The sequence below is a fragment of the Salmo salar genome, chromosome 01 (assembly GCF_965601325.2).
Source record: "Salmo salar chromosome 01, fSalSal1, whole genome shotgun sequence".
Taxonomy (NCBI): Eukaryota; Metazoa; Chordata; class Actinopteri; order Salmoniformes; family Salmonidae; genus Salmo; species Salmo salar.
The window spans coordinates 175,371,847-175,397,230 of record NC_138291.1 but is presented as its reverse complement, the minus strand read 5'-3'; the positions used below and the strand labels follow the sequence as shown (position 1 = coordinate 175,397,230).

The window sequence follows — 25,384 nt, the reverse complement described above, 5'->3', positions numbered from 1 at the left end:
AACATAGAAATAAACTAACAAGAACATAGCCCAACAAACCCCGAAACACTCTAAACAAACACAACTCTTACATAGTATATAGCCCAACAAACCCCAAACCACATAAAACAAACACCCCCTGCCACGTCCTGACCAAACTACAATAACAAATAACCCCTTTACTGGTCAGAACGTGACAGTGAGGGAAAAAAGTATTTGATCCCCTGATGATTTTGTACATTTGCCCACTGCCAAAGAAATTATCAGTCTATAGTTTTAATGGTAGGTTTATTTGAACAGTGAGAGTGTCACATCCTGACCAGTTATTTGTTATTGTAGTTTGGTCAGGACGTGGCAGGGGGGTGTTTGTTTTATGTGGTTCGGGGTTTGTTGGGATATTTGTTTATGTAGAGGGGTGTTTGTTTAGAGTATTCCGGGGTTTTTGGTTATGTTCTATGTTTTGTATTTCTATGATCTGTCTATGTTGTGTATTTCTTTGTGTTGGCCTGGTATGGCTCTCAATCAGGAACAGCTGTACATCATTGTTGCTAATTGGGAGTCATACTTAGGTAGCCCTGTTTTCACATGTCCCTTGTGGGAAGTTGTTTCTGCACTGCTGTGTTTAGCCTGTAATACTGTGTGTTCGTTCGTTTTCTTGTTTTATCATTTAAGTGTTTTAATAAACGTTAAAATGAGCACTATAGACCGCTGCGCCTTGGTCCACTATATACAACGACCATTACAGAGAGACAGAATAACAACAAAAAAATCCAGAAAAACGCATGTCAAAAATGTTATAAGTTGATTTGCATTTTAATGTGGGAAATAAGTATTTGACCCCTCTGCAAAACATGGCTTAGTACTTGGTGGAAAAACCCTTGTTGGCAATCACAGAGGTCAGACGTTTCTTGTAGTTGGCCACCAGGTTTGCACTCATCTCAGGGGGGATTTTGTCCCACTCCTCTTTGCAGATCTTCTCCAAGTCATTAAGGTTTCGAGGCTGACGTTTGGCAACTCGAACCTTCAGCTCCCTCCACAGATTTTCTATGGGATTAAGGTCTGAAGACTGGCTAGGCCACTCCAGGATCTTAATGTGCTTCTTTTTGAGCCTCTCCTTTTTTGCCTTTGCCGTGTGTTTTGGGTCATTGTCATGCTGGAATACCCATCCACAACCCATTTTCAATGCCCTGGCTGAGGGAAGGAGGTTCTCACCCAAGATTTGACGGTACATGGCCCCATCCATCGTCCCTTTGATGCGGTGAAGTTGTCCTGTCCCCTTAGCAGAAAAACACCCCCAAAGGATAATGTTTCCACCTCCATGTTTGACGGTGGGGATGATGTTCTTGGGGTCATAGGCAGCATTCCTCCTCCTCCGAACACGGCGAGTTGAGTTGATGCCAAAGAGCTCCATTTTGGTCTAATCTAATCACAACACTTTCACCCAGTTGTCCTCTGAATCATTCAGATGTTCATTCTCAAACTTCAGACGGGCATGTATATGTGCTTTCTTGAGCAGGGGGACCTTGCGGGCGCTGCAGGATTTCAGTCCTTCACGGCGTAGTGTGTTACCAATTGTTTTCTTGGTGACTATGGTCCCAGCTGCCTTGAGATCATTGACAAGATCCTCCCGTGTAGTTCTGGGCTGATTCCTCACCGTTCTCATGATCATTGCAACTCCACGAGGTGAGATCTTGCATGGAGCCCCAGGCCGAGGGAGATTGACAGTTCTTTTGTGTTTCTTCCATTTGCGAATAATCGCACCAACTGTTGTCACCTTCTCACCAAGCTGCTTGGCAATGGTCTTGTAGCCCATTCCAGCCTTGTGTAGGTGTTATAGGAATTTTCTATCCTAATGATATGAATTAACAATCAATAAGCCTTGACTAATTCCCAAGGTTTGTAAGACAATGGGTTAATAATTAGGCAAGGACTCAGCTTTCTGCAAAAGGTCTGTACAGTTTATTCAGAGAACGTTCTGCCCAACATACACAAAGAACTTCATTTTATCCCCTCTTTCCGCTTACGCACACATCTCCACACCAACAGTAGATTACCTACGCACACACATACACACAAACAGTAGGTGAACAGTATCTCTCCCTTGACTTCCCACCACTGTTAATCACTATCCAGCGCTGCCTGTGCTTTCCCTCGAGATTAGGAGAACCTTGAAGTCTACTCCCATATTTGCCTCCAAAGCCTCTCAAAGTTGCTAGGTCAGGTAGAACAAATGTCTACAGTCCTCTTAGGTCCATTAATACGCACACACATTTCTCTCCCTCTCCAGCCTCTACTAGACCTTTATGGGATTTACGTTCAGTACTTTAACTATTCATTATACATGCTACATAACTACTAATTAATAATGGATTATTGATTCATTTACCGTTATTAGATAATTCTCTTATCAGTAGGTCTACAATCTTGTCCCTGACATCCTTGGAGAGCTCTTTGGTCTTGGCCATGGTGGAGAGTTTGGAATCTGATTGATTGCTTCTGTGGACAGGTGTCTTTTATACAGGTAACAAACTGAGATTAGGAGTACTCCCTTTAAGAGTGTGCTCCTAATCTCAGCTCGTTACCTGTATAAAAGACACCTGGGAGCCAGAAATCTTTCTGATTGAGAGGGGGTCAAATACTTATTTCCCTCATTAAAATGCAAATACATTTATAACATTTTTTACATGCGTTTTTCTGGATTTTTTTGTTGTTATTCTGTCTCTCACTGTTCAAATAAACCTACCATTAAAATTATATCCCCTCTCTCTTCTCTCTCTTCCCTCTCTCCCCTCTCTCTCCCCTTGCTCTCACCTTTCTCCCCCCTCTCTCTCCACTCTCTCTCCCCTATCTCTTTCTCTCTCTCCCCTTTCCTGCCCCTCTCTCGCCCCTCTCTCTTCCCTCTCTCCCCTCCCTCTTCACTCTCTCTCCCTTCTCTCTCCCCTTTCTCTCCTCTCTTTCCCATTTCTTTATCCTCTATCTCTCCCTCCCCTACCCTCTCTCTCCCATTTCTCTCCTCTCTCTTCCCTCTCTCTTCCCCATCTCTTCCCTCTCTCTCCCCTTTCTCTTTCTCTCCCCTATATCTTTCTCTCCCCTCTCTCTTCCCTCTCTCTTCCTTTCTCTCCTCTTTCTATCCCACTTTCTCTTCCCTCTCTCTTCCTTTCTCTCCGCTCTCTTCCCTCTCCCTCCACTCTCTCTCTCTCTCTCTCTCTCCAGTATGTCTTTGCCCAGTCCTCCTCTTCATGTAGACAGATGGGAATTTACTGCAAATCCCGCAGTGATAAGAGGTCACATGACCTGTGTGCAGGAAGTGTGACGTCTGTCTGTTGCTGTTTTCTCTGCTTTTATCTAGCTGCCCCTGCTCTGATGGCTAGGGGAAATGATGCAGAATGGCTGCCGGTGAACGACCCCACCCTCGCAGAAGAAATACATTTTGTGTGGTTCACTTCAGATGAACAAAATTAGTCCCCAAAAGTGATATGTCAGTCTATGAATGACAGGCATGCTAATTGTTCTCCTAGGATAGACGTGACACAATGCTCCACCAATGGGAGAGAGGGTTCTGACTGCACAATAGGCTGAGAGAAAGTGCAGTGTATAGGTTTTCTTACCTGGGGTCTAAGATTTACTGTAGTCCTATATAAACAGGTCAGAAAGGACTTAATAATTATCTCCTGATCCTGGCAGCTCTGAGCTGAGCCCCAGACTGTTAGCTTATAGGGCGCGCGTGTGTGCGTGTGCGTGCGTGCGTGCGTGTGACCAGATGCAAGGCTTTCAGAGACACAAGACATGATTTCAGAAGCAGCCATGTGGAACGTTCCTCAATTTATTTCTGTCTATCTGGAAACCCCAGTATAAGCCTGATCCAGACAGCCTCTTTGTCTGTCTATCTATTTATCAGGAAACCCCAGTATAAGCCTGATCCAGACAGCCTCTTTGTCTGTCTATCTATTTATCAGGAAACCCCAGTATAAGCCTGATCCAGACAGATGCACAACCTCTCTGTCTGTCTGTCTGTCTGTCTGTCTGTCTGTCTGTCTGTCTGTCTGTCTGTCTGTCTGTCTGTCTGTCTGTCTGTCTGTCTGTCTGTCTGTCTGTCTGTCTGTCTGTCTGTCTGTCTGTCTGTCTGTCTGTCTGTCTGTCTGTCTGACTAGCTGTCTCGCTGTCTTCTGTCTGTCTGTATCTGTCTGTCTATCTTCTGTCTGTCTGTCTGTCTGTCTGTCTGTCTGTCTGTCTGTCTGTCTGTCTGTCTGTCTGTCTGTCTGTCTGTCTGTCTGTCTGTCTGACTAGCTGTCTCGCTGTCTTCTGTCTGTCTGTATCTGTCTGTCTATCTTCTGTCTGTCTGTCTGTCTGTCTGTCTGTCTGTCTGTCTGTCTGTCTGTCTGTCTGTCTGTCTGTCTGTCTGTCTGTCTGTCTGTCTGTCTGTCTGTCTGTCTGTCTGTCTGTCTGTCTGTCTGTATCTGTCTGTCTATCTGACTAGCTGTCTGTCTATCTGTCTGTCTATCTGTCTCCTGTCTGTCTCTCTCACTGTCTTCTGTCTGTCTATCTGTCTGTCTCTCTCACTGTCTGTATCTGTCTGTCTGTATCTGTCTATCTGACTAGCTGTCTGTCTGTCTCTTTCTTTTTTCGTCTCTCTCTCTCTCTCTCTCTCTCTCTCTCTCTCTCTCTCTCTCTCTCTCTCTCTCTCTCTCTCTCTTTCTCTCGCTCACTCCCTCTGTCACTCTCTCTCGCAGGTTGACATTTATTGTCATGAGTCTTGTCCTGGAAGCAGAACTGAGTGATTTCCCCTTAGGTAGGCCAGCTGCAAAGACAACATTGACTATATTGTAAAAAGTCATGAAAGCAAAAATGTGCTTTTTGATCTTAATTTAAGATTAGGGTTAGGCATTAAGGTTAGCAGTGTGGTTAACGTTAGGGTTTAAAATCCGATTTCATGACTGTGTGGCTGTGCCAGCTGGTGACCACTCTGCAGAGCTGCCTCCAGAACAACATTCAGGACAAAAAAAACGCTAACTTGCCCCTCCCTCCCCATCTCTCTTTTGTTGGCAGTCCCAGGTGATGCAGCTATACCAGGCAGTGCTCCAGATGGGGCAGGTGTGTGGGTTTTTAGCCGCGGTGCCCCCCACTCAGACTGGCTGGTTGCCCCCCCTCCCCACTAATGTAGGCCAGCTCCATTAGGAGCTGGGAGCCCACGGCCATTTACCAGGGGTCTAGATTAAGAAAACACACGTGGATGGCCTGGATGATGAATTATTTCTAGTCCAGCCTGTATGCTGAGCAAACAGGCCTTTCCTATTTATACAATGGACACACACGCACACACATACACACACACACATGTGCGCACACACACACACGCACACACATACACACACACACACACTCACATGCACATCTGCATGCAAGTAGACACAAGCATACAGACGTAGAGTAGGACATGTGTAACCTTGACAAAGACTTTGGTATGTCTCTATGCATCCTCTCCTACTCCACTCTCAGTGATTACAGATATTTATAATGTCACCTACTAATATGATGTACATTATAATGTCTTGAAAGAATATTCTTTCCTTTTTCTGCATGAGAAACAAATGAACACACCAAAAACCTAACATACTAACTACCACTAGTTAGCAACTAGCATACTAACTACTGCTAGTTAACACCTAGCATACTAACTACTGCTAGTCAACACCTAACGTACTAACTACCGCTAGTTAACACCGCTAGTTAACACCTAACATACTAACTATTGCTAGTTAACACCTAACATACTAACTACCATTAGTTAACACCTAGCATACTAACTACCACTAGTTAATACATAACATACTAACTACTGCTAGTTAACACATAACATACTAACTTCCGCTAGTTAACACCTAACATACTAACTACTACTAGTTAACACCTAACATACTAACTACTACTAGTTAACACTTAACATACTTACTACTACTAGTTAACACCTAACATACTAACTACCACTAGTTAACACCTAACATACTAACTACTACTAGTTAACACCTAACATACTAACTAACGCTAGTTAACACCTAACATACTAACTACCATTAGTTAACACCTGGCATACTAACTAATGCTAGTTAACAGCTACCATACTAACTAGTCATACAGTCAAATCTAACAGAGAAGGTCTGAGCACTTGGTTGTTGTATTCATTAGCAACAGGTGTTAACTACCGTTAGTTAACACCTAACATACTAACAACTACTAGTTAACACCTAACATACTAACAACTACTAGTTAACACCTAACATACTAACTACCACTAGTTAACACCTAGCATACTAACTAATGCTAGTTAACACCTAGCATACCAACTACTGCTAGTTAACACCTAACTTGCTAACTACTGCTAGTTAACACCTAACATACTAACTACTGCTAGTTAACTCCTAACATACTAACTACAACTAGTTAACACCTAGCATACTAACTAATGCTAGTTAACACCTAGCATACCAACTACTGCTAGTTAACACCTAACCTGCTAACTACCACTAGTTAACACCTAACATACTAACTACCACTAGTTAACACCTAGCATACTAACTACCACTAGTTAACACCTTGCATACTAACAAATGCTAGTTAACACCTAGCATACTAACTACTGCTAGTTAACACCTAATCTGCTAACTACTGTTAGTTAACACCTAACCTGCTAACTACTGCTAGTTAACACCTAGCATACTAACTACCACTAGTTAACACCTAGCATACTAACTAATGCTAGTTAACACCTAACATACTAACTACCGCTAGTTAACACCTAACATACTAACTACTGCTAGTTAACACCTAACATACTAACTAATGCTAGTTAACACCTATCATACTAACTACCACTAGTTAACACGTAACACACTAACTACCACTAGTTAACACCTAACACACTAACTAACGCTAGTTAACACCTAACACACTAACTAACGCTAGTTAACACCTAACACACTAACTAATGCTAGTTAACACCTAACACACTAACTAGTCATACAGTCAAATCCAAAAGAGAAGGTCTTAGTGTAACCGATGTGAAATGGCTAGTTAGTTAGCGGTGGTGCGCGCTAATAGCGTTTCAATCGGTGACGTCACTCGCTTTGAGACTTGAAGTAGGGTTGCCCCTTGCGTTGCAAGGGCCGCGGCTTTTGTGGCGCGATGGGTAACGATGCTTCGTGGGGTGTCAGTTGTTGATGCGTGCAAGGGTCCCTGGTTCGAGCCCAGGTTGGGGCGAAGAGAGGGACGGAACCTACACTGTTACATTGATGCTGTTGACCCGGATCATTGGTTGCTGCGGAAAAGGAGGAGGTCAAAGGGGGGGTGAGTGTAACCGATGTGAAATGGCTAGTTAGTTAGCGGTGGTGCGCGCTAATAGCGTTTCAATCGGTGACGTCACTCGCTCTGAGACTTGAAGTAGGGTTGCCCCTTGCGTTGCAAGGGCCGTGGCTCTTGTGGCGCGATGGATAACGATGCTTCGATGGGTGTCAGTTGTTGATGTGTGCAAGGGTCCCTGGTTCGAGCCCGGGTTGGGGCGAAGAGAGGGACGGAACCTACACTGTTACATTAGCACCTGGTTGTTGTAGTCATTAGCAACAGAGAAGGGTCTAAACACCTGGTTGTTGTAGTCATTATCAACAGAGAAGGGTCTAAGCACCTGGTTGTTGTAGTCATTAGCAACAGAGAATGGTCTAAGCACCTGGTTGTTGTAGTCATTAGCAACAGAGAAGGGTCTAAGCACCTGGTTGTTGTAGTCATTAGCAACATAGAATGGTCTAAGCACCTGGTTGTTGTAGTCATTAGCAACAGAGAATGGTCTAAGCACCTGGTTGTTGTAGTCATTAGCAACAGAGAATGGTCTAAGCACCTGGTTGTTGTAGTTATCAGAAAGCTCCCCACATTTCTCATTCTTAGATTAGTCCTGTCAGGCTAGAACACACAGTGTGTTTGTGTTTCCATTCCACTGTGAAGAGAGATGACTGGGGGGAAATCAAGCGATGCCGCATGTGTGTTGTATGGGATGGGATGGGGCGATTTATCGGACGGGCAGTTCTCAGAATGCCTTGATTCATGTCGCCATCTGCTGGACTAAAGAAAGAACTACAGCCTTGGACAACAAAGGCATACAGCCATTAGTGTTATTGCTTTTGTAGGTCTACTTTTACTTGCCTGATCCACCATCTTAATCACTGCGCTCTTTTTTGAGTAACAGAATGTAAGCTACCGTGTATAAGATGGTGGAATGAGGCTATACTTATACTTATACTAATGCTAATGTTTTTTTATTGTTTTTATTGTGTCAACCCACCTCTTGTTTTGGTAAACAACAGCAGAGGGATGTGTTTGCAGAAATGTGACAATTTTCACATTTTTAGACAAAGCTATGGATGCAAGGACTTACCATCCATGAGATCAACATTTTTCTGGGCTATACTTGGCCTTGTCTCAGGATGGTAAGTTGGTGATCGAAGATATCCCTCTAGTGGTGTGGGGGCTGTGCTTTGGCAAAGCAGGTGGGGTTATATCCTGCCTGTTTGGCCCTGTCCGAGGGTATCATCGGATGGGGCCACAGTATCTCCTGACCCCTCCTGTCTCAGCCTCCAGTATTTATGCTGCAGTAGTTTGTGTCGGGGGGCTAGGGTCAGTCTGTTATATCTGGAGTATTTCTCCTGTCTTATCCAGTGTCCTGTGTGAATTTAAGTATGCTCTCTCTAATTCTCTCTTTCTCTCTTTCTTTCTTTCTCTCGCTTGGAGGACCTGAGCCCTAGGACCATGCCTCAGGACTACCTGGCATGATGACTCCTTGTTGTCCCCAGTCCACCTGGCCGTGCTGCTGCTCCAGTTTCAACTGTTCTGCCTACGGCTATGGAACCCTGACCTGTTCACTGTGATTACTATTATTTGACCATGCTGGTCATTTGTGAACATTTAAACATCTTGGCCATGTTCTGTTATAATCTCCACCCGGCACAGCCAGAAGAGGACTGGCCACCCCTCATAGCCTGGTTCCTCTCTAGGTTTCTTCCTAGGTTTTGGCCTTTCTAGGGAGTTTTTCCTAGCCACCGTGCTTCTACACCTGCATTGCTTGCTGTTTGGGGTTTTAGGCTGGGTTTCTGTACGGCACTTTGATATATATATCTTCTGATGTGAGAAGCGCTTTATAAATAAATTTGATTTGATTTGAAAATTATTTGTTTTGAAGATATACAGTTGATCTAATATCATAATGCATTTAAAAGTTATATTCATCAAGAATCAAGGGCTTTTACCATTCATTTAAAAGTTATATTCATCAAGAATCAAGGGCTTTTACCATTCATTTAAAAGTTATATTCATCAAGAATCAAGGGCATTTACCATTCATTTAAAAGTTATATTCATCAAGAATCAAGGGCTTTTACCATTCATTTAAAAGTCCAATCCAGGATAGCTCCGTTAAATGCACAGTATGTAAAGTTTGATTTAGTATGTCATTTAGTTTTGTAAAATGAGGACCTGATAATGTGGCCTCCAGTTTTGTATCATATGTAGTTGTGTTCCAATTTGAATTACAGTGGTTCATTAAATCTCCAGACTTTGAAAAACACTAAATGAATTTACCAGAACAACTGTAATAACTGTGGTTCAGTCACTGGATGGATTATCACTGTCAAAGTTGCTTGTTTTGTAAGTTGGTTTACATAAAGGTGTCTGCTGATCATATCATATACATGTATTGAAAATGTTGTATTGAAAGGGGCTTTGGGTTGGATGTAGGTTCTGGGTGGAATTCCTTTTTTAATCAATCAACTCATTTATATTTGAAGAGTTTATTTACAAAAATCTATAGACCAGGTGGAAAGTGACTCCACTGACATTTTCAATCTCTCCTTTTCCCAGTCGGTAATCCCAACATGTTTCAAACTGACCACCATTGTCCCTGTTCCCAAGAACACTCAAGGTAACATGCCTAAATGACTATCGCCCTGTAGCACTCACATCTGTAATTATGAATTTGAAAGGCTGGTCATGACACACATCAATACCATCATCCCAGAGACAATGGACCCACACCAATTCGCATACCGCCCCAACAGATCCACAGATGGCTCATCCCACTGCCCTCTCCCACCTGGACAAGAGGGGAAATAACCGTCAGAATGTTGTCCATAGAATAAAGTTCAGCCTTCAGCACCATGGTACCCTCCAAGCTTATCACCAAGTTGGGGACCCTTGGACTGAACACCTCTCTTTGCAACTGGATCCTGGACTTCCTGACGGGCCGGCCACAGATGGTGAGGATAGGCAACAACACCTCCACCACGCTGACCTTCAACACGTGGGCCTCTCAGGGGTGCGTGCTTAGTGCTCTCCTGTACTCCCTGTATTCCCTGTATTCCCTGTACTCCCTGTTCACCCACGACTGCATGGCCACGCGCGAGTCCAACACCATCTTCAGGTCTGCTGACGACACGACAGCGGTAGGCCTTATTGCCGATGCCGATGACAGCCTACAGGGAGGAGGTCAAAGACTTGCCAGTGTGGTGCCAGGACAACGACCTCTCCCTCAACATCAGTTAGACCAAGGAGCTGATCGTGGACTACAGGAGAAAGAGGGAAGATCAAGCACCCATCCACATCGATGGGACTGTAGTGGAGCGATTTGAAAGCTTCAAGTTACTTGGCGTCCACATCACTAAGAACTTAACATAATCTCATCATCGTGATATCTTGACTGACTGCATCACTGCTTGGTATGGAAAATGCACCGCCCTCAATCACAAAATGCTACAGAGTGTGGTGCAGACAGCCCTGTACACCACTGGAGCTGAGCTCCCTGCCATTCAGGACTTCTATATCAGGTGGCGAGGAAGGCCCGAAAAATGACCAAAGACTTCAGCCACCCAAGCCATAGACTGTTCATTCTGCTACAGTCGGGCAAACGGTACCAGAGCATCGGCTCTCCGTCCAAAAGACTCAGAGAAATCTTCTAACCCCCAAGCCATAAGACTGCTAAATGGTTAACTAAATGGTTACCTGGACTATTTTCACTGACCCTATGCACACTCACAAGACTATATACTGTATACACACCACATACACACTCACACACATTACAGTGACACTACACTTGTGATATAATGGTGACGGAGGAGATGGCTGCTGTTTTACGGGCTCCTAACCAACTGTGTAATTTTGTTTTTTTCCACATTGTTTGTAACTCATTTTGTACATAAAGTTGCTGCTACCGTCTCTTATGACCGAAAAGAGCTTCTGGACATCAGAACAGCGATTACTCACCTCGAACTGGATTTTTTTCTTTAATGAGTCTGACGAAAAGGATATACTGCTTCCCAAAGACCAGGCCCAAATCCCCATCAATCGCGTGAAGAAAAGACGGAGATAAAGGGGGCGAAGATCGGGGTGCCTTGTGAGGATTCGTAGGCGAGTGAGAAAATCACCACTACCATCGGTTGTATTGGCCAACGTGCAACAGTGAAGAGTGACGGGATGCTGGCCTTCTAGACAGAGTTGCAAAGAAAAAGCCATATCTCAGACTGACCAATAAAAATAAAATATTAAGATGGGCTAAAGAACACAGACACTGGACAGAAGAACTCTGCCTAGAAGGCCAGCATCCCGGAGGCGCCTCTTCACTGTTGATGTTGAGACTGGTGTTTTGCGGGTACTATTTAATGAAGCTGCCAGTTGAGGACTTGTGAGGCGTCTGTTTCTCAAACTAGACACTCTAAAGTACTTGTCCTCTTGCTTAGTTGTGCACCGGGGCCTCCCACTCCTCTTTCTATTCTGGTTAGCGCCAGTTTGCGCTGTTCTGTGTATGGAGTAGTACACAGAGTTGTTCAGTTTCTTGGCAATTTCTCGCATGGAATAGCCTTCATTTCTCAGAATAAGAATAGGCTGACGAGTTTCAGAAGAAAGTGCTTTGTTTCTGGCCATTTTGAGCCTGTAATCAAACCCACAAATGCTGAAGCTCCAGATACTCAACTAGTCTAAAGAAGGTCCGTTTTATTGCTTCTTTAACCAGAACAACAGTTTTCAGCTGTGCTAACATAATTGCAAAAGGGTTTTCTAATGATCAATTAGCCTTCTAAAATTATAAACTTGGATTAGCTAAAACAACATGCCATTGGAACACAGGAGTGATGGTTGCTGATAATGGGCCTCTCTACAACTATGTAGATATTCCATAAAAAATCTGCCGTTTCCAGCTACATTAGTCATTTACAACATTAACAATGTCTACACTGTATTTCTGATCAATTTGATGTTATTTTAATGGACAAAAAAATTGTTTTTCTTTAAAAAACTATGAATTCTAAGTTACCCCAAACTTTTGAACGGTAGTGTATGTTTAGAACTCAGTTATACACTGGTGAGCTCTGCAATGGTCACAAGGCTGCAATAACTTCCTATTTATGTCTGTTGACTTGTCAAGACTGGACTAGAGCCAATCAACGACCTTACCCTCAACTAGCCCTAGTCATGAATCTGACCCCAAAGTTGATGTTTCCCACATTCATTAACCACCATAAATCTGATTAGTCCTGATCTGTCCAGTTTAAATGAAAAGTTTCAGCTTCTACGTGTGATAGTCCTCTTTTATTAACGATGTGATTCCGTAGACAAAGGCTACTGAATAGACTTCAGCTTCACACTGACATCACAAGTGGTTCATGAGATTACATGCATTAAGCTGCTTTAGCTGCAGGAATAGAAACATTAAGAAGTGGAGCGGTCTTAGGTGCACGGGTCATGTGGCGTCTTTGTGAAAGATATGCCCTGTATGACTAACGTTCTTCAACTTGACAGACTATTCTAAAAGAGGAAAAAAATATCCCCTTTCTGGACATATTCATTCAGCGGTAAGTTAGAGCATTTACTTGGTTGTTCATTGCATCGGAGTCTCTGAGATATAGGTTGTGTATGCCAGGAATGCATATAGCTCACCTGAGAATGTAACGGAAGGCATTGAAAATGGTCACGGAGAATAAAATGGAGTGTATTGGGAATCTGGGATTCTAGAGGAAATGTGTTTCTTACCATTAAAATGAATAACTGATTCAGTAAAGCATGCAAAATGTTACCGTGTATAAGGATTGGGGTCAATTGCAATTTAATTAAATTCTTGAATTCACTTATTAGTTGGAAAATGTACGTTGAATTCAATTTTAATTTTACAAATCTTCAAGTTATGGAATTGAATTGGAATTGTAAAAACATAAAATCTTTGGAATTGAATTGAATTGTAATTCAATATTTTTACATTTCACAGTTAATGGAATTAGTGCACAAAGTATCAAAAATGTATTGTAGGATGTGTTTTTAATCATATTAACCTGTATCACTATATTTTCGGTATAGCTAGGCTGTCTGAAGTGACATGATCAGCCTGAAAGCCTGAAGGAATTGAATTTGATTTTGTGGAATTGTTGGGGATAATTTAAATATTTGGAATTGACCTGACATTGGAATTCAGAAGAATTAACTTATATCTGAATTCAAAGACTGACCTGGAATTGAATTCAATGGAATTTAAAGGGAGAGAATTGAATTAGAATTGAATTTGTGGAATTGACCCCAACCATGCTGTGTGTGCCAGGTCATTCGGAAATAGTGATAATATATATTTCCAAGTAAGTATGAAATGTACATATGGGTGGCGAAGGCTATCTGTTCTTTCCTGGTGTTGGCTAATTCTACTCTATGGATTACGTTTAATTAAATTATTTTTTTATCTGAAAATGAGTCAACATTTTATATGCATTTTTGGTTGTATCACTATCGACACACATTCCTTATCTAATGCTGACATTACATGAGGTGATATGACAAGACATTACATTACATTCATGTCAAGCAGTTTGGCCTAAATTAAGCCAATTTATCTTAAAAACATTTTTTATAAATGTATGGTACGTCAACTCTTTGTATCAATTGTGATGCTTTTTTAAATTCTGGGCTAATTCAGTGGTTGAATAAATCTGTCATTTTGGACCTGAGCATAATCAGGGAAATGGATACCTATTTCCTATGCCAGCACGAGAGAGTGGACATTAAGCCTCAATTTAAGATGACAGTAGGATTTCACACCAACTATCACATATCTATATGCAACATGATCACATCAGAAAACTGTTAACCCACTTAACCCAACACCTAGCGAGCTTGTTAATCTGTTCAGATTTTTTTTTTGTTGCTTAATGGCTAAGGTGTGGGTTGACAGCCACTGGATCTGGGTTCGACTCCCGGTCAGGGCTACCCCCAGAATTCACTACAGTATATAAACACTGTTCATTCTGTTATTACTTTTAATCCTGAGACCCAAGCAAAAATTGCCTTTTTCATTTATTTGACTTAAATGTATATTTTATATAGCCCTTATATTTAGCTGTACAATGAAGTGTTTTTACCATTATATTTTCACAACAACCAGGACTAGAACACAAAAACTATTTGACATAAACAAATGTCAATTAAAAAAAAATAAGGTCAGCCAAAGCAAAAACGTGATAGAAATGCATTTATACTGAAGTTGTTTGCTCAGTGGGAAATTAATAACCAACTAGTCAGTAACAACTGTGTGGAGTTTGGAGATTTGTGACAGCTTATTACAGTATTATAGACATTATGTCCTAGGGATTCTATCATCTTCGATGTGTAGAAAAACTCCTTTACCTACTAACGACATTTGTGTAGCTTGTGAGCTTTAATAGAGCAAAACATATTACATGTGCCATTCGAACTCCACGGACGATTATGTAAAAAAAATACCTGATCCGGGGCCATTTCGGGAACTGCCCTTGTCTCACAAACACCGCTCCAGCTCAACCCTCTTTAATCACACAGACTAATGGTCGGTACCAACGGATGCAGAAGAAATAGACGAATCCAAAAGGTACAACCCAGAAGTCAAACACACAAAGTCCAAATCACGCCGGCATCACGGTGGGACTAATTGGGTTAAACGGCTAATGAACAATAAAGTTGTTCATGATTTTGTAATCGTCTGTTGCAGTGTATGGGAGATTGGAAGCTGAGGCCTAGGGAAGAATGAGTCGTCGCGGGAGCAGGAGGAGGAACAGTCGGAGGAGGAAGAGCCCCACCAGCAGTAAACGTGAGTGGAGGTTATTGGGGCGGATCCTTTAGAGAAATGGGGTTAATCCTGTCATGGCTGGCTGAGTCACGTCCGGCCCATCCACCCACACCTTCACTATTAAGCCTGCCAATGTTTGGCCAATCGGAGCAGGTGAGGATTACTGTGGTCTCGTCTATGTAACCACAGCTAATGGACAAGAGCCAAGAGGCTCCATCTTGGAATGAATCCCACACATTGTGATAAGGTACCATTTTGCTTGAGAGAAATGCTTCACAGAAATGCTTCACAGAAAAGGGTCAGTAGTGTATATGAGGATGGCTCAGCAGCCACGAGGCCTATAAGGCGTATATTCAAATGCAAGAGATGGAAAATATTCAACCACAATCCTCACTACAATGTATTAATCAATTCAATCTCAGGGAACATAGAAAGGATCAACCTTTTAGATACCTTTTGAGAGATTTAGTTCCTCAGTCTCATAGCTTGTCTTGTGCAGTGATATCCATGCTGTGGCATTGCGGCCGTACAGTGGTATTAATAGTTGTTGTTGTAGTTTTTGATGTAGGCTACCTGGTATTTCTATCTCTGCATTCCTAAAATGTTAAGGTGTATTCATTTTTGTCTTCCTTACAGAGAGTGCCTCTCAATGCGTTTTTCAAAAACAAAACAAAAGTAACAGTGTGGTTTGCCAGGATGATATCACTGAGAAAGGAGAAATTGAATCATTACGTAAAGAAAATATTTTGTCAGACTCTGATGAAGAGGGAAAATACAGTGAGATTCCAAGCAAAGAGAAAAAAGTCAGGCGAGACAGTCAAGGGGAGTCCTCTCGAAACAAAAGGCCACCTAGCATTGCAAAGCAAGAGAACATAGACAGGGGGGTGAAATTCACAACTTTGGTAACCATTGACGATTTGCAACCATCATCTTCAAAAATCATCTTTCAGCACTCTCGTATTGGCTCGAACATGAAGTTTGAAATTCAAGAAATTCTACAGTCCGATAACTCAGGGATCAAGACAGTATATGTGTTCGAAAGTCAACAGGGGGCTACTGGAGAGCCTTGTGTCCAGAGTCAACGTGAGAAGAGACTCAGTCCAAATAATGATTTAATTCAGCAGTCATGGACTCTAAACCCAAATGTAAACATCACAGTGCACAGTCAAAACAGGAAGCACAACTACGAATTTAGCATTCCAGAAAGCAGCAAGGATGCAAGGGTCACAGCAAGACATAGCATTGCCTCAAGGTGTTGTGGGGAATTGGCCTGCCGCAAAAGCTGCTGTGATGATCAATTTGCTTTTCACCGTTCGCCCAGCAACAATGACACCGACTTCACAATGGCAGGTGGGTCCTCCAGCCCATCCCCTTTGCCTGACTTCTGGAAAAGCACAGATGCACTGTGTGACATTCCCCCACCATGTGAGTTTTCCGACCGTAAATATGAACCCCTGGCAGACCTTACCGAAGACATAGCTTCCTGTCAGATTGGAGCTTGTTGTACTATGGACAAACAGCAATGGGTATTCAGTCCACCACCCTCCATGAGGCACCATAAAGACTCTGGTTGCCCCTACTCACTTGATGGTGAAGACAGTGCCCATTTGGCATCTTTCTTCGACAGCGTATCGGAATCAGACAACTATGAACCCATGTTCATGAGACCACCATTGTCAGTAAGCAGGTCCAGTTACACCAAAGACTTCATCCAAAACCACGAGATGAAGACCCAGATGCGTAACAATAGCATAGCTACCGTAGAATGCAAAACCTGCTTGTCGTCCAGTTATCTACAAAAGCCGACGAAGAGGCGGCGGACTTTCCCAGGAGTGAAAGAAGAACCAAGTCAAATGCAGGAGGGCCTACCTTCGTGGGAGGGAAGGGAGTCCTTTTCGTCTGGCACCATCTCCTCTTACATGATGGAGTCCCTTCCGCTCCAAGCAGAGAGACTAAGGAGACTGACAGCAGACCACCAGGAAGATGAGAGGCTTTGTCCCTTTAGTGCATTGAGTTGTAAATCCTCCCAAAGCAGCTGCAGTTACAGACCCAGCTCCAGCAATGTAAACAGCCACCTCGAGCCACAGCAACAACTGATCAATCCGTCATACGCATCTACGTCCGTGGAGGCTGTACAGGAGGTCTTCCAGTTACCAGAGCCAAGGCACCTACCATGTGAAGAACCCAGAGGACCCGACCTGGACTTCGGAGGGAATGCATTGGCGGACATGGCTTTTGGAGTGGAGCAGATCGAAGTGGCAGAGAGCGGCTTTGATGAAGACATGGGGGAAGTGGAGGACCACAGCCTAGATCCCACGATGGAGGAGCTCACTCAGAGGGACCTGCTTGTTCAGGTCCTCCCTCCCTCCCCTTCCAAACTGTCATCCGAAGAGAATTCAGTTACCGATCTTCAATCCATGCGGCGAAGAGGATCAGTCATGGCCATAACAACAGGGGGCACTGAGCAAAGGTTCTTGCAGAGTGTCTCCAAACTAGCAGAGAGCGCAGCTCTGAATAGTCCCCACTGGGACGCCTTCAACGTAATCCCAGAGGCACGGTCTGTGTTCCCCATACTGAACATGGAGATGGACTCAAGAATCACAAGTAAAGCTACAGAGGAAGTTAGACTAACCCCGAAAAGGTCTCTTACTGTAAGAGCTAGCATCTCCAGCCCTACTCTTTCACAGATTGAGGAGGGGAAAGAACCTCCTTCAAAATACAAGATTGTAGAGGATTCAGGCATGGAAATTGCAGAGGCACCCAGTCCAGATCATGAATCTCAAGACCAAGAGACAGAAAGCAAGTGGAAGCCCAAGCTATATCAGTCAGATTCTACAGCGGAAAAACAAAGTGTGTCCAAATGTGAGTTGTACCAATCTCACGTTTTTCACTAATCATAGCCTAAGACATTGATTCCAAATCCTCACTTGTCCCAGAGGGACCACCAGTTTCAATCATTTGGTTTAGAGGATATAGGGGGGTCAGAAAGTGTTCTCATATGGGTATCCTTTATTTATTTTCTGAAGCCTCCTTAGAGGTCAAGGACAACGGCCCCGAGCACTGGGCTAAGAGACGGAATCTCTTCAAGGACAGCAAGCAATGGAGCTCTGTAGGAGGAAGCTCCATAACCAGCAGCATCAATGAGGAGTCAGGTAGGCACGCTAATGTCCCCTAATCTACAACCAGACACAGCTTTAATTTGTTGGTCTATAACCAGCCACAACACAGATATTGAGTGGTATGCCTTTATTGCTATGACCAGACATAACAAGGCAATCAGAACTGTATGAACAGGAGGTAGAATATGATATAAGTTGTATTTTAGGCGTGTCAGCGATACCATAGGTTTTCACAATTGGGATGTAGTCATTGTAAATCTATTGTAGGTATTTCAGAAAAGGGAAGGCAATGGCATCTCCCATAAATAAGCACAACAACGCTTTAACTTCATGCTCTTTTTTATTTCAAAAAAGCTTATGTGTTTTGACTTTTGTCAGCAGGTGCAATCTGGAAAAAAACACAACAACAATTCCACCTACTTTACTATTTGTTGTTTTTCAGATTGCACCTGCTGACGGAAGGCCTACGTTCCTACAAAGAAAGGTGCCCAACACCCCTCCCCCCCCAAAAAAGCAAGCTTTGACGAAGTCGAAAGTTGAAATGCGCCCACTTTTTAAAAATAAAACAGAACTCCGTGAACTAAACATGTTGTTGTTGTTGTGGTTATTTATGGCAGATGCTATCACTTTGACTTTTCTGGAATACCGGAACCAATGATGTATAAGTCATTAACAGAAAACTTGTTTCTGAAAACTAGTAATGGGATGTCATGTCATGTCATTCTATGTGTGCTTATGTCACTGTGTAGGAATTTCAGAAGACAGTCGTTCTGTTGACATGGCTGCAAGGGACCTTGGAGATAAGGGTTTCTACACAGAAACCTTCCACTGTGCGTCTTGGATTTACAGTGGAGACGAAGTCAGTCCGACTGCTGGGCCAGTTCCTCCTGGTCTCCAACCTCGAACTGTCACAAGTAGGACACCTTTCTACATTTCTTACATCACGGTGTTGGGGCCTTCTCCAATAAAGTCAGTCAGTTCAGAGATTGAAAATCAGTTAACAAATTAAAATCTTCTTTAAGAAAATAATCAACGTGCAAGAGTTTGGCGTAGCGTTCTAAGCTCCCAACTCTGGCCGATGTATACCACCTGGCGACAGAGGTTTGTCTATGGCCATACTATTCGTCTCCCTCTCTACCTTTCCCGCTGTACTGTCAAGAAAATGTTACTAAAATATCTAAGGAGGTCCTGTAAAACAAAAACAACTACTACCTCTACTGATGTTACTTCTACATGCACATGCTAGTCATTTAGCAGACGCTCTTATCCAGAGCGACTTGCAATAGTGAGTGCATACATTTTCATATTTTTACTACTACTACTACTACTCCTACCACCACCAATGTTCTTTATGTTATCAACAATTTAATAGATCTCATGAAGGTGAAAACATAGATGGACCATTCTTACTTAATTGGTTCTTCTCTCTGCAGTTCGTGAGAGGACGGTCAAGATTTGGAAAGGAATGGGAGAGTACCCCTGGGGGTTCAGAATACAGTTTTCCAAACCTATTGTGGTCACAGAGGTCGACACAAGTAAGTCCACTTGTGTACCGTATTTGTACTATGTGCAACTTATCATGCTAATAAATGCACAGCAACGGTTACTCAGACAATATTTTCAATTGTATTGTTTGCTTGATAAAGATGCAGTTTGCTCAACAAAGAATTTGCTATCCTTTTAAAAGAGACTGATTAGTATATTTTTCATTTTAAGGCGGACATTTTGTGTCACTGCAGAAATTGTCAAGCAGTTTGATGTTTTTGACAGATATTATCACTGCTGCAAGTGTCCGTTGGCAGTATTTAGCAAACCACACTGCTAGCTCAGCTGTAAGCCAAGCTCCTCCCTTCTGGTTTCAGATGGAGCAGCCGAGGAGGCGGGGCTATTGGTGGGAGATTTCGTCATGGCCGTCAATGGGATCGATGTCACCAGTATCCCCCACTCTGAGGCAGCTGACCTGGCAAGACAAGGTAAGAATAATATAGGCCAACATGTTAACTGTTAGATCATGGTACTGCACATGTATGTAGTTAGAATTTGCTATAAAGGATAATGCACCACAGGAGGTTGGTGATACCTTAATTTGGGAGGACAGGCTCGTGGTAATGGCTGGAGCGGAATCTCTGGAATGGTTCTGAAATACATGCCATTCCATTCGCTCCTATCCAGCCATTACTTTGAGCCGTCCTCCCCTCAGCAGCCTCCTGTGGAGTGCCCATCAGGTACCTCTTCACAAGCCAAAATTGACTTAAAGGACAGCATATACTGACAAACACTTTGCTATCATGTTTAGTTGTTTTAGTATGTGATTGAGAATGGGATCCCCTATTATTTGGTTTTTGATAGGCCCAGACCTCCTGACTATGACCATTGGCTCAGACATCGGTCGAGGCCCCAACACCCCCAGACCTACCTGCCGGGGCTACCTCCATAAACGCACCCAGTCTGGCCTGATTAAGGGTTGGAGAAGGAGGTGGTTCGTGCTCAGACATGACTGCTGCCTGTACTACTACAGACATAAAAAGGTGAGCACAGCATCCTGGTAACTCGTCACGTGCCTTTAGAGAAACTACACTACTGTGTTTTGGATCTAAAAGGGACATTTCAAATTCAAAGTTTGTCAGACATTTTGCATACATCATAATTGCTCTTCGGTCAAGCTGTTTTATGTTCCACACTATGTGTTGTGTAAATGCCCCTGTAGGACAACATTACATATGAGGTGAACTATCCCTACTTTCTTCCACAACAATATTCTCCCAGAAGTTTCATTTAGAAAAGGTGAATTGGGCCTGGAAATCAATTAACAGGAAGTCACGTATGATATTAGTTTTCTTTGAAGGGCCTACAGTAACTATGACATGTGTGGATTGTGGTATTCTCTTTAAGTGGATGAAAGAGTGTCCAGATAAACATGGCTTAACAGTCATCATCAAGACACCACTCCTTCACTCTAACAGTCATCCTCAAGACACCACTCCTTCACTCTAACAGTCATCCTCAAGACACCACTCCTTCACTCTAACAGTCATCCTCAAGACACCACTCCTTCACTGTAACAGTCATCCTCAAGACACCACTCCTTCACTCTAACAGTCATCATCAAGACACCACTCCTTCACTCTAACAGTCATCCTCAAGACACCACTCCTTCACTTTAACAGTCATCCTCAAGACACCACTCCTTCACTCTAACAGTCATCCTCAAGACACCACTCCTACACTCTAACAGTCATCCTCAAGACACTACTCCTTCACTCTAACAGTCATCCTCAAGACACCACTCCTTCACTTTAACAGTCATCCTCAAGACACCACTCCTTCACTCTAACAGTCATCCTCAAGACACCACTCCTTCACTCTAACAGTCATCCTCAAGACACCACTCCTTCAAACTAACAGTCATCCTCAAGGCACCACTCCTTCACTCTAACAGTCATCCTCAAGACACCACTCCTTCACTCTAACAGTCATCCTCAAGACACCACTCTAATAGTCATCCTCAAGACACCACTCCTTCACTCTAACAGTCATCCTCAAGACACCACTCCTTCACTCTAACAGTCATCCTCAAGACACCACTCCTTCAAACTAACAGTCATCCTCAAGACACCACTCTAACAGTCATCCTCAAGACACCACTCCTTCACTTTAATAGTCATCCTCAAGACACCACTCTAACAGTCATCATCAAGACACCAACTATTCACTTACAATCTCCACTGACAGCCAGTGTATTTCTGTTGCAGGATGAGGGGAGGAAGCGAGCTCTGTCATCTTTTAAGCTAGAGGGAGCAGATGTTGCAGGGGACCCCTCGCTGGGGAAACCCTTTGTGTTCAAGTGCTGCCCCCTGTCTGCCAACCGAGTGTACTACTTCTCTGCTACATCCAACCTGGAGATGAAAAGGTATCGATAAAGTAGTAGTCCTTGCATAGTGTTTATTGCATTTTTATGTAGTTTTGTGTATGACCAGACTAATTTCAGATAGAAATGCATGTTATAGATCTATCATTCATTCTCATTAAAAGAAAGTATGATAAGGTGCTAGATCTATTCTATGTGCCGTATTTCTACGCTTCTTCTCCATTCCTTTTTTTGGTTTATTTTTACTTTCGGTTTTTGTACATCAGCTACAACAGCTGAAAATACAATATTTGGGGTTATTGAAAATATTTTTCACAGTGGTTTAGACGGTACCATGATTCTCTACGGCTATGCTATACATTGCTTGTAGTCACAAACTGAAATTAGATTTGAAACATTTTAGAATTGTAGAAACCAGGAAATAGCAGAGCACTAAATTGTACATACAACGCCAATAACAAGTTATTTATTGAAATAAATATCTGTGATATTGCTCACCTGCTGTTTTTCATTATTTTAGGTGGTTAGATGCTATGGACAGAGCTGTTCATCCTGTAACACAGGTAAGGATTGTTGTCAAACACTGAAAACATGTAGAATTTATATCCAGTTATTCTTACAAGCTAATCTAAAATAAAATATACAATCTTTCTTGAAATTCTGTCTCGCTACAATACACTATTACATTCCATCATGCATATTTTTAACCGTGGAGGATATAATCAAAGTTGGTTTTCGGGGGGAATGATTCAGATAAATGAGGCATGTTGTTGTCCATGCTGAGACTATAGCCTATAGAACTAATCCCTGCCCTGACCTCTCATGTGGCAGAATCACGTGTGGGTGGATGTGACTCGCCACAACGCCAGCCTCCCGCCACTGGCCGTGAAGAACCCAGAGTGTCTGGGCCTGCTTCACCAGATCGACAGGAATAACAAGGACACATGGGTGCAGCACTACTGTACACTGAAGGACGGCTGTCTCTACTTCTACGCAGGCATCCGCTCAACTCACGCTCTGGGTATGTTGTGATGGCATGGCTCACATTGATTATTTTATTACATTTTACCTTTATTTAACTAGGCAAGTCAGTTAAGAACAAATTGTTATTTTCAATGACAACCTAGGAACAGTGGGTTAACTGCCTTGTTCAGGGAACGGCAGATTTATACCTTGTCAGCTCGGGGATTCAATCTTGCAACCTTTCGGTTACTAGTCCAACACTCTAACCACTATGCTACCTGCTGCCATAATGTTGACACTGAGGAGACTATCTGTCTAGGAAAATTGCTTAGGAGTTATTGATGAAAAAGAAAAATTATAAATGTATGATGATATGATAATTAGATGACAAACCATATTCTGTTTAACCCATATGTCAATGAATGGATATCAATGTCAGAGATCATAATTAGTTTGGTGTTTTTTGTTGTCAATAACTTATTAGCGAGGTTCTGTTTTTTAACCGATTACATGACATTATTTGCACTCCTTGGAGAAGCCTCCTCTGCTAAATACTGTAATATACCGTATCTGACTGCCTCTAGAAGCCTCCTCTGCTAAATACTGTAAAATATATATGACTCCCTCCAGGGGGGATCTACTTACATGGGTACACTGTGAGGGAACAGTCCTTGGGATCCAAGAAATCCACCATTGAACTGAAACCCCCTTCGGAAGAGTACAAAACCTTCTATCTCTGTGCTGAAAACCCCATGGAAAATAAACGGTGAGATGTTCACACATTTTACACATGTTGGCACATTTTAAGTAAGCATTTCACTGTACTGTTTACACCTGTTCCCACTGGGCACAGACAACATTTCAATGTCCAGTTTTGATTTACATTTGGTTGATTTGTCAACTAATGTGAATTCAACGTGAAATCAACCAAAAGTTCACCATGTCATTGGATTTAGGTTAAAAGTTGGTTGAAAAAAAGAAAAAAACGTTGAGGACTTTTTGCAAATCCAAACAATTTTCCACTTTGATTCAACGTTTTCTGTTGTCGAAATTGGAAACAATGTTGATTTACCCCGTTTTTGCCCAGTGGGTTGTATCCTGTGCACGTGATAAATAAACTTTTGACACATTTTACACAAAGTAGACTCTTTTTGCATTGATTTAGGAAGGAATAAAGGCACAGCTTTTTAACATTACATAATACTGTATGCTTGGAAATACCTTTGCGATAATTAATCAATTCAGAAGTTCATGTTCACAGATGGATCTTGTCTATAAAAGCATCCGCCAAAAAATGGCTACCGTACCATCAGGCCGTTCAGGACTACATGAATCGACCACCAGAGGAGACCAGAATGTGAGCTCGATGGATACTCCTCGCATCGCAACCAACCTTTACTGTCCTAGCTTCTGGTTTGGTTTAACCAAAAGCATGTTAAAGGATCACTTTACTCAAAAACTTGTTATGATGCAAAACATATCATCATCATCATCACAGTTTTTTACTCTGTACTGAAAACTTGACTACTGACATGCACAATGGGATTTTGGGGGGGGATTGTATTAACAGTGAACTTATGATCAAAATACTAAAGTATATAGTTTTTGAGTGACCTATCCCTTTAATATTGGTTATGTTTGACTTTCCTTGAAGGATTCCATGTAAAGCTGAAAATTGAATGGGAATTTGAGTATTTCAATGCAGTTTAACTTCAGGTCGCTTTACTCTACCCTGAGTGTCAGTCAGTTTACGTTATCATGCAAGAGTCCAAACACACAGATCTGGGACCAGTCTTACCCTTGTTGGACGACCAGCTGTTCAAGGCATTTACAGTATGTTCACTTCAGAATCATTATTACCGGCACTTTGGGAAAACTACTCTTTAACTAACAGTGTACTTTGAAGATGTCCATAGTCTTTATTTTTTAATTTTGGAGGGAAAATATTTTTTTCTTTTAAATAGACCTTGGGAGTATTGTAGAGTATGTTGGAAAAGAAGATAGAATGTTTTTCACAGATCCATTCACATTTTGAAGTAATTGCTGCTGCTATTCGTATGCTTTTTCAACAATTTCTCCAGATTCTCACTGAACAGTCTGCAAGTATTTGGTAATTGAATGAGTTTCTGGCATTATGCATTTTATATGCATTTGTAAACATATGATATGGATGGAGTTGTCTGGAGGATTTTGAATTGTTGCTATGGGCTTGCTGTATGTTTTGATACCGTTAGCTTCCTTAGCGATCCTGCACTACACCATTTCAGAGATGAGGATGTTGGCTGAATAATAAATACATAATAAATTACATGACAGTTTGACTATAATAAGACAATTCTATCA

General features: G+C 42.4%; 1 protein-coding gene across 1 annotated transcript; it reads left to right on the top strand.

Annotated features, from left to right (window-relative positions):
* The first annotated feature begins 12,700 nt into the window (after nt 1-12,700).
* On the top strand, nt 12,701-25,371 carry pdzph1 (PDZ and pleckstrin homology domains 1). The gene is made up of 13 exons (XM_014145483.3): nt 12,701-12,860; nt 15,014-15,112; nt 15,728-17,953; nt 18,118-18,243; nt 18,960-19,124; nt 19,644-19,745; nt 20,073-20,183; nt 20,560-20,738; nt 21,963-22,120; nt 22,599-22,641; nt 22,910-23,099; nt 23,672-23,807; nt 24,303-25,371. Exons 2-13 carry the CDS (start codon nt 15,049-15,051, stop codon nt 24,400-24,402), a joined length of 3,600 nt encoding a protein of 1,199 aa, XP_014000958.1. The 5' UTR covers nt 12,701-12,860; nt 15,014-15,048; the 3' UTR covers nt 24,403-25,371.
* The last annotated feature ends 13 nt before the right edge of the window (nt 25,372-25,384 follow it).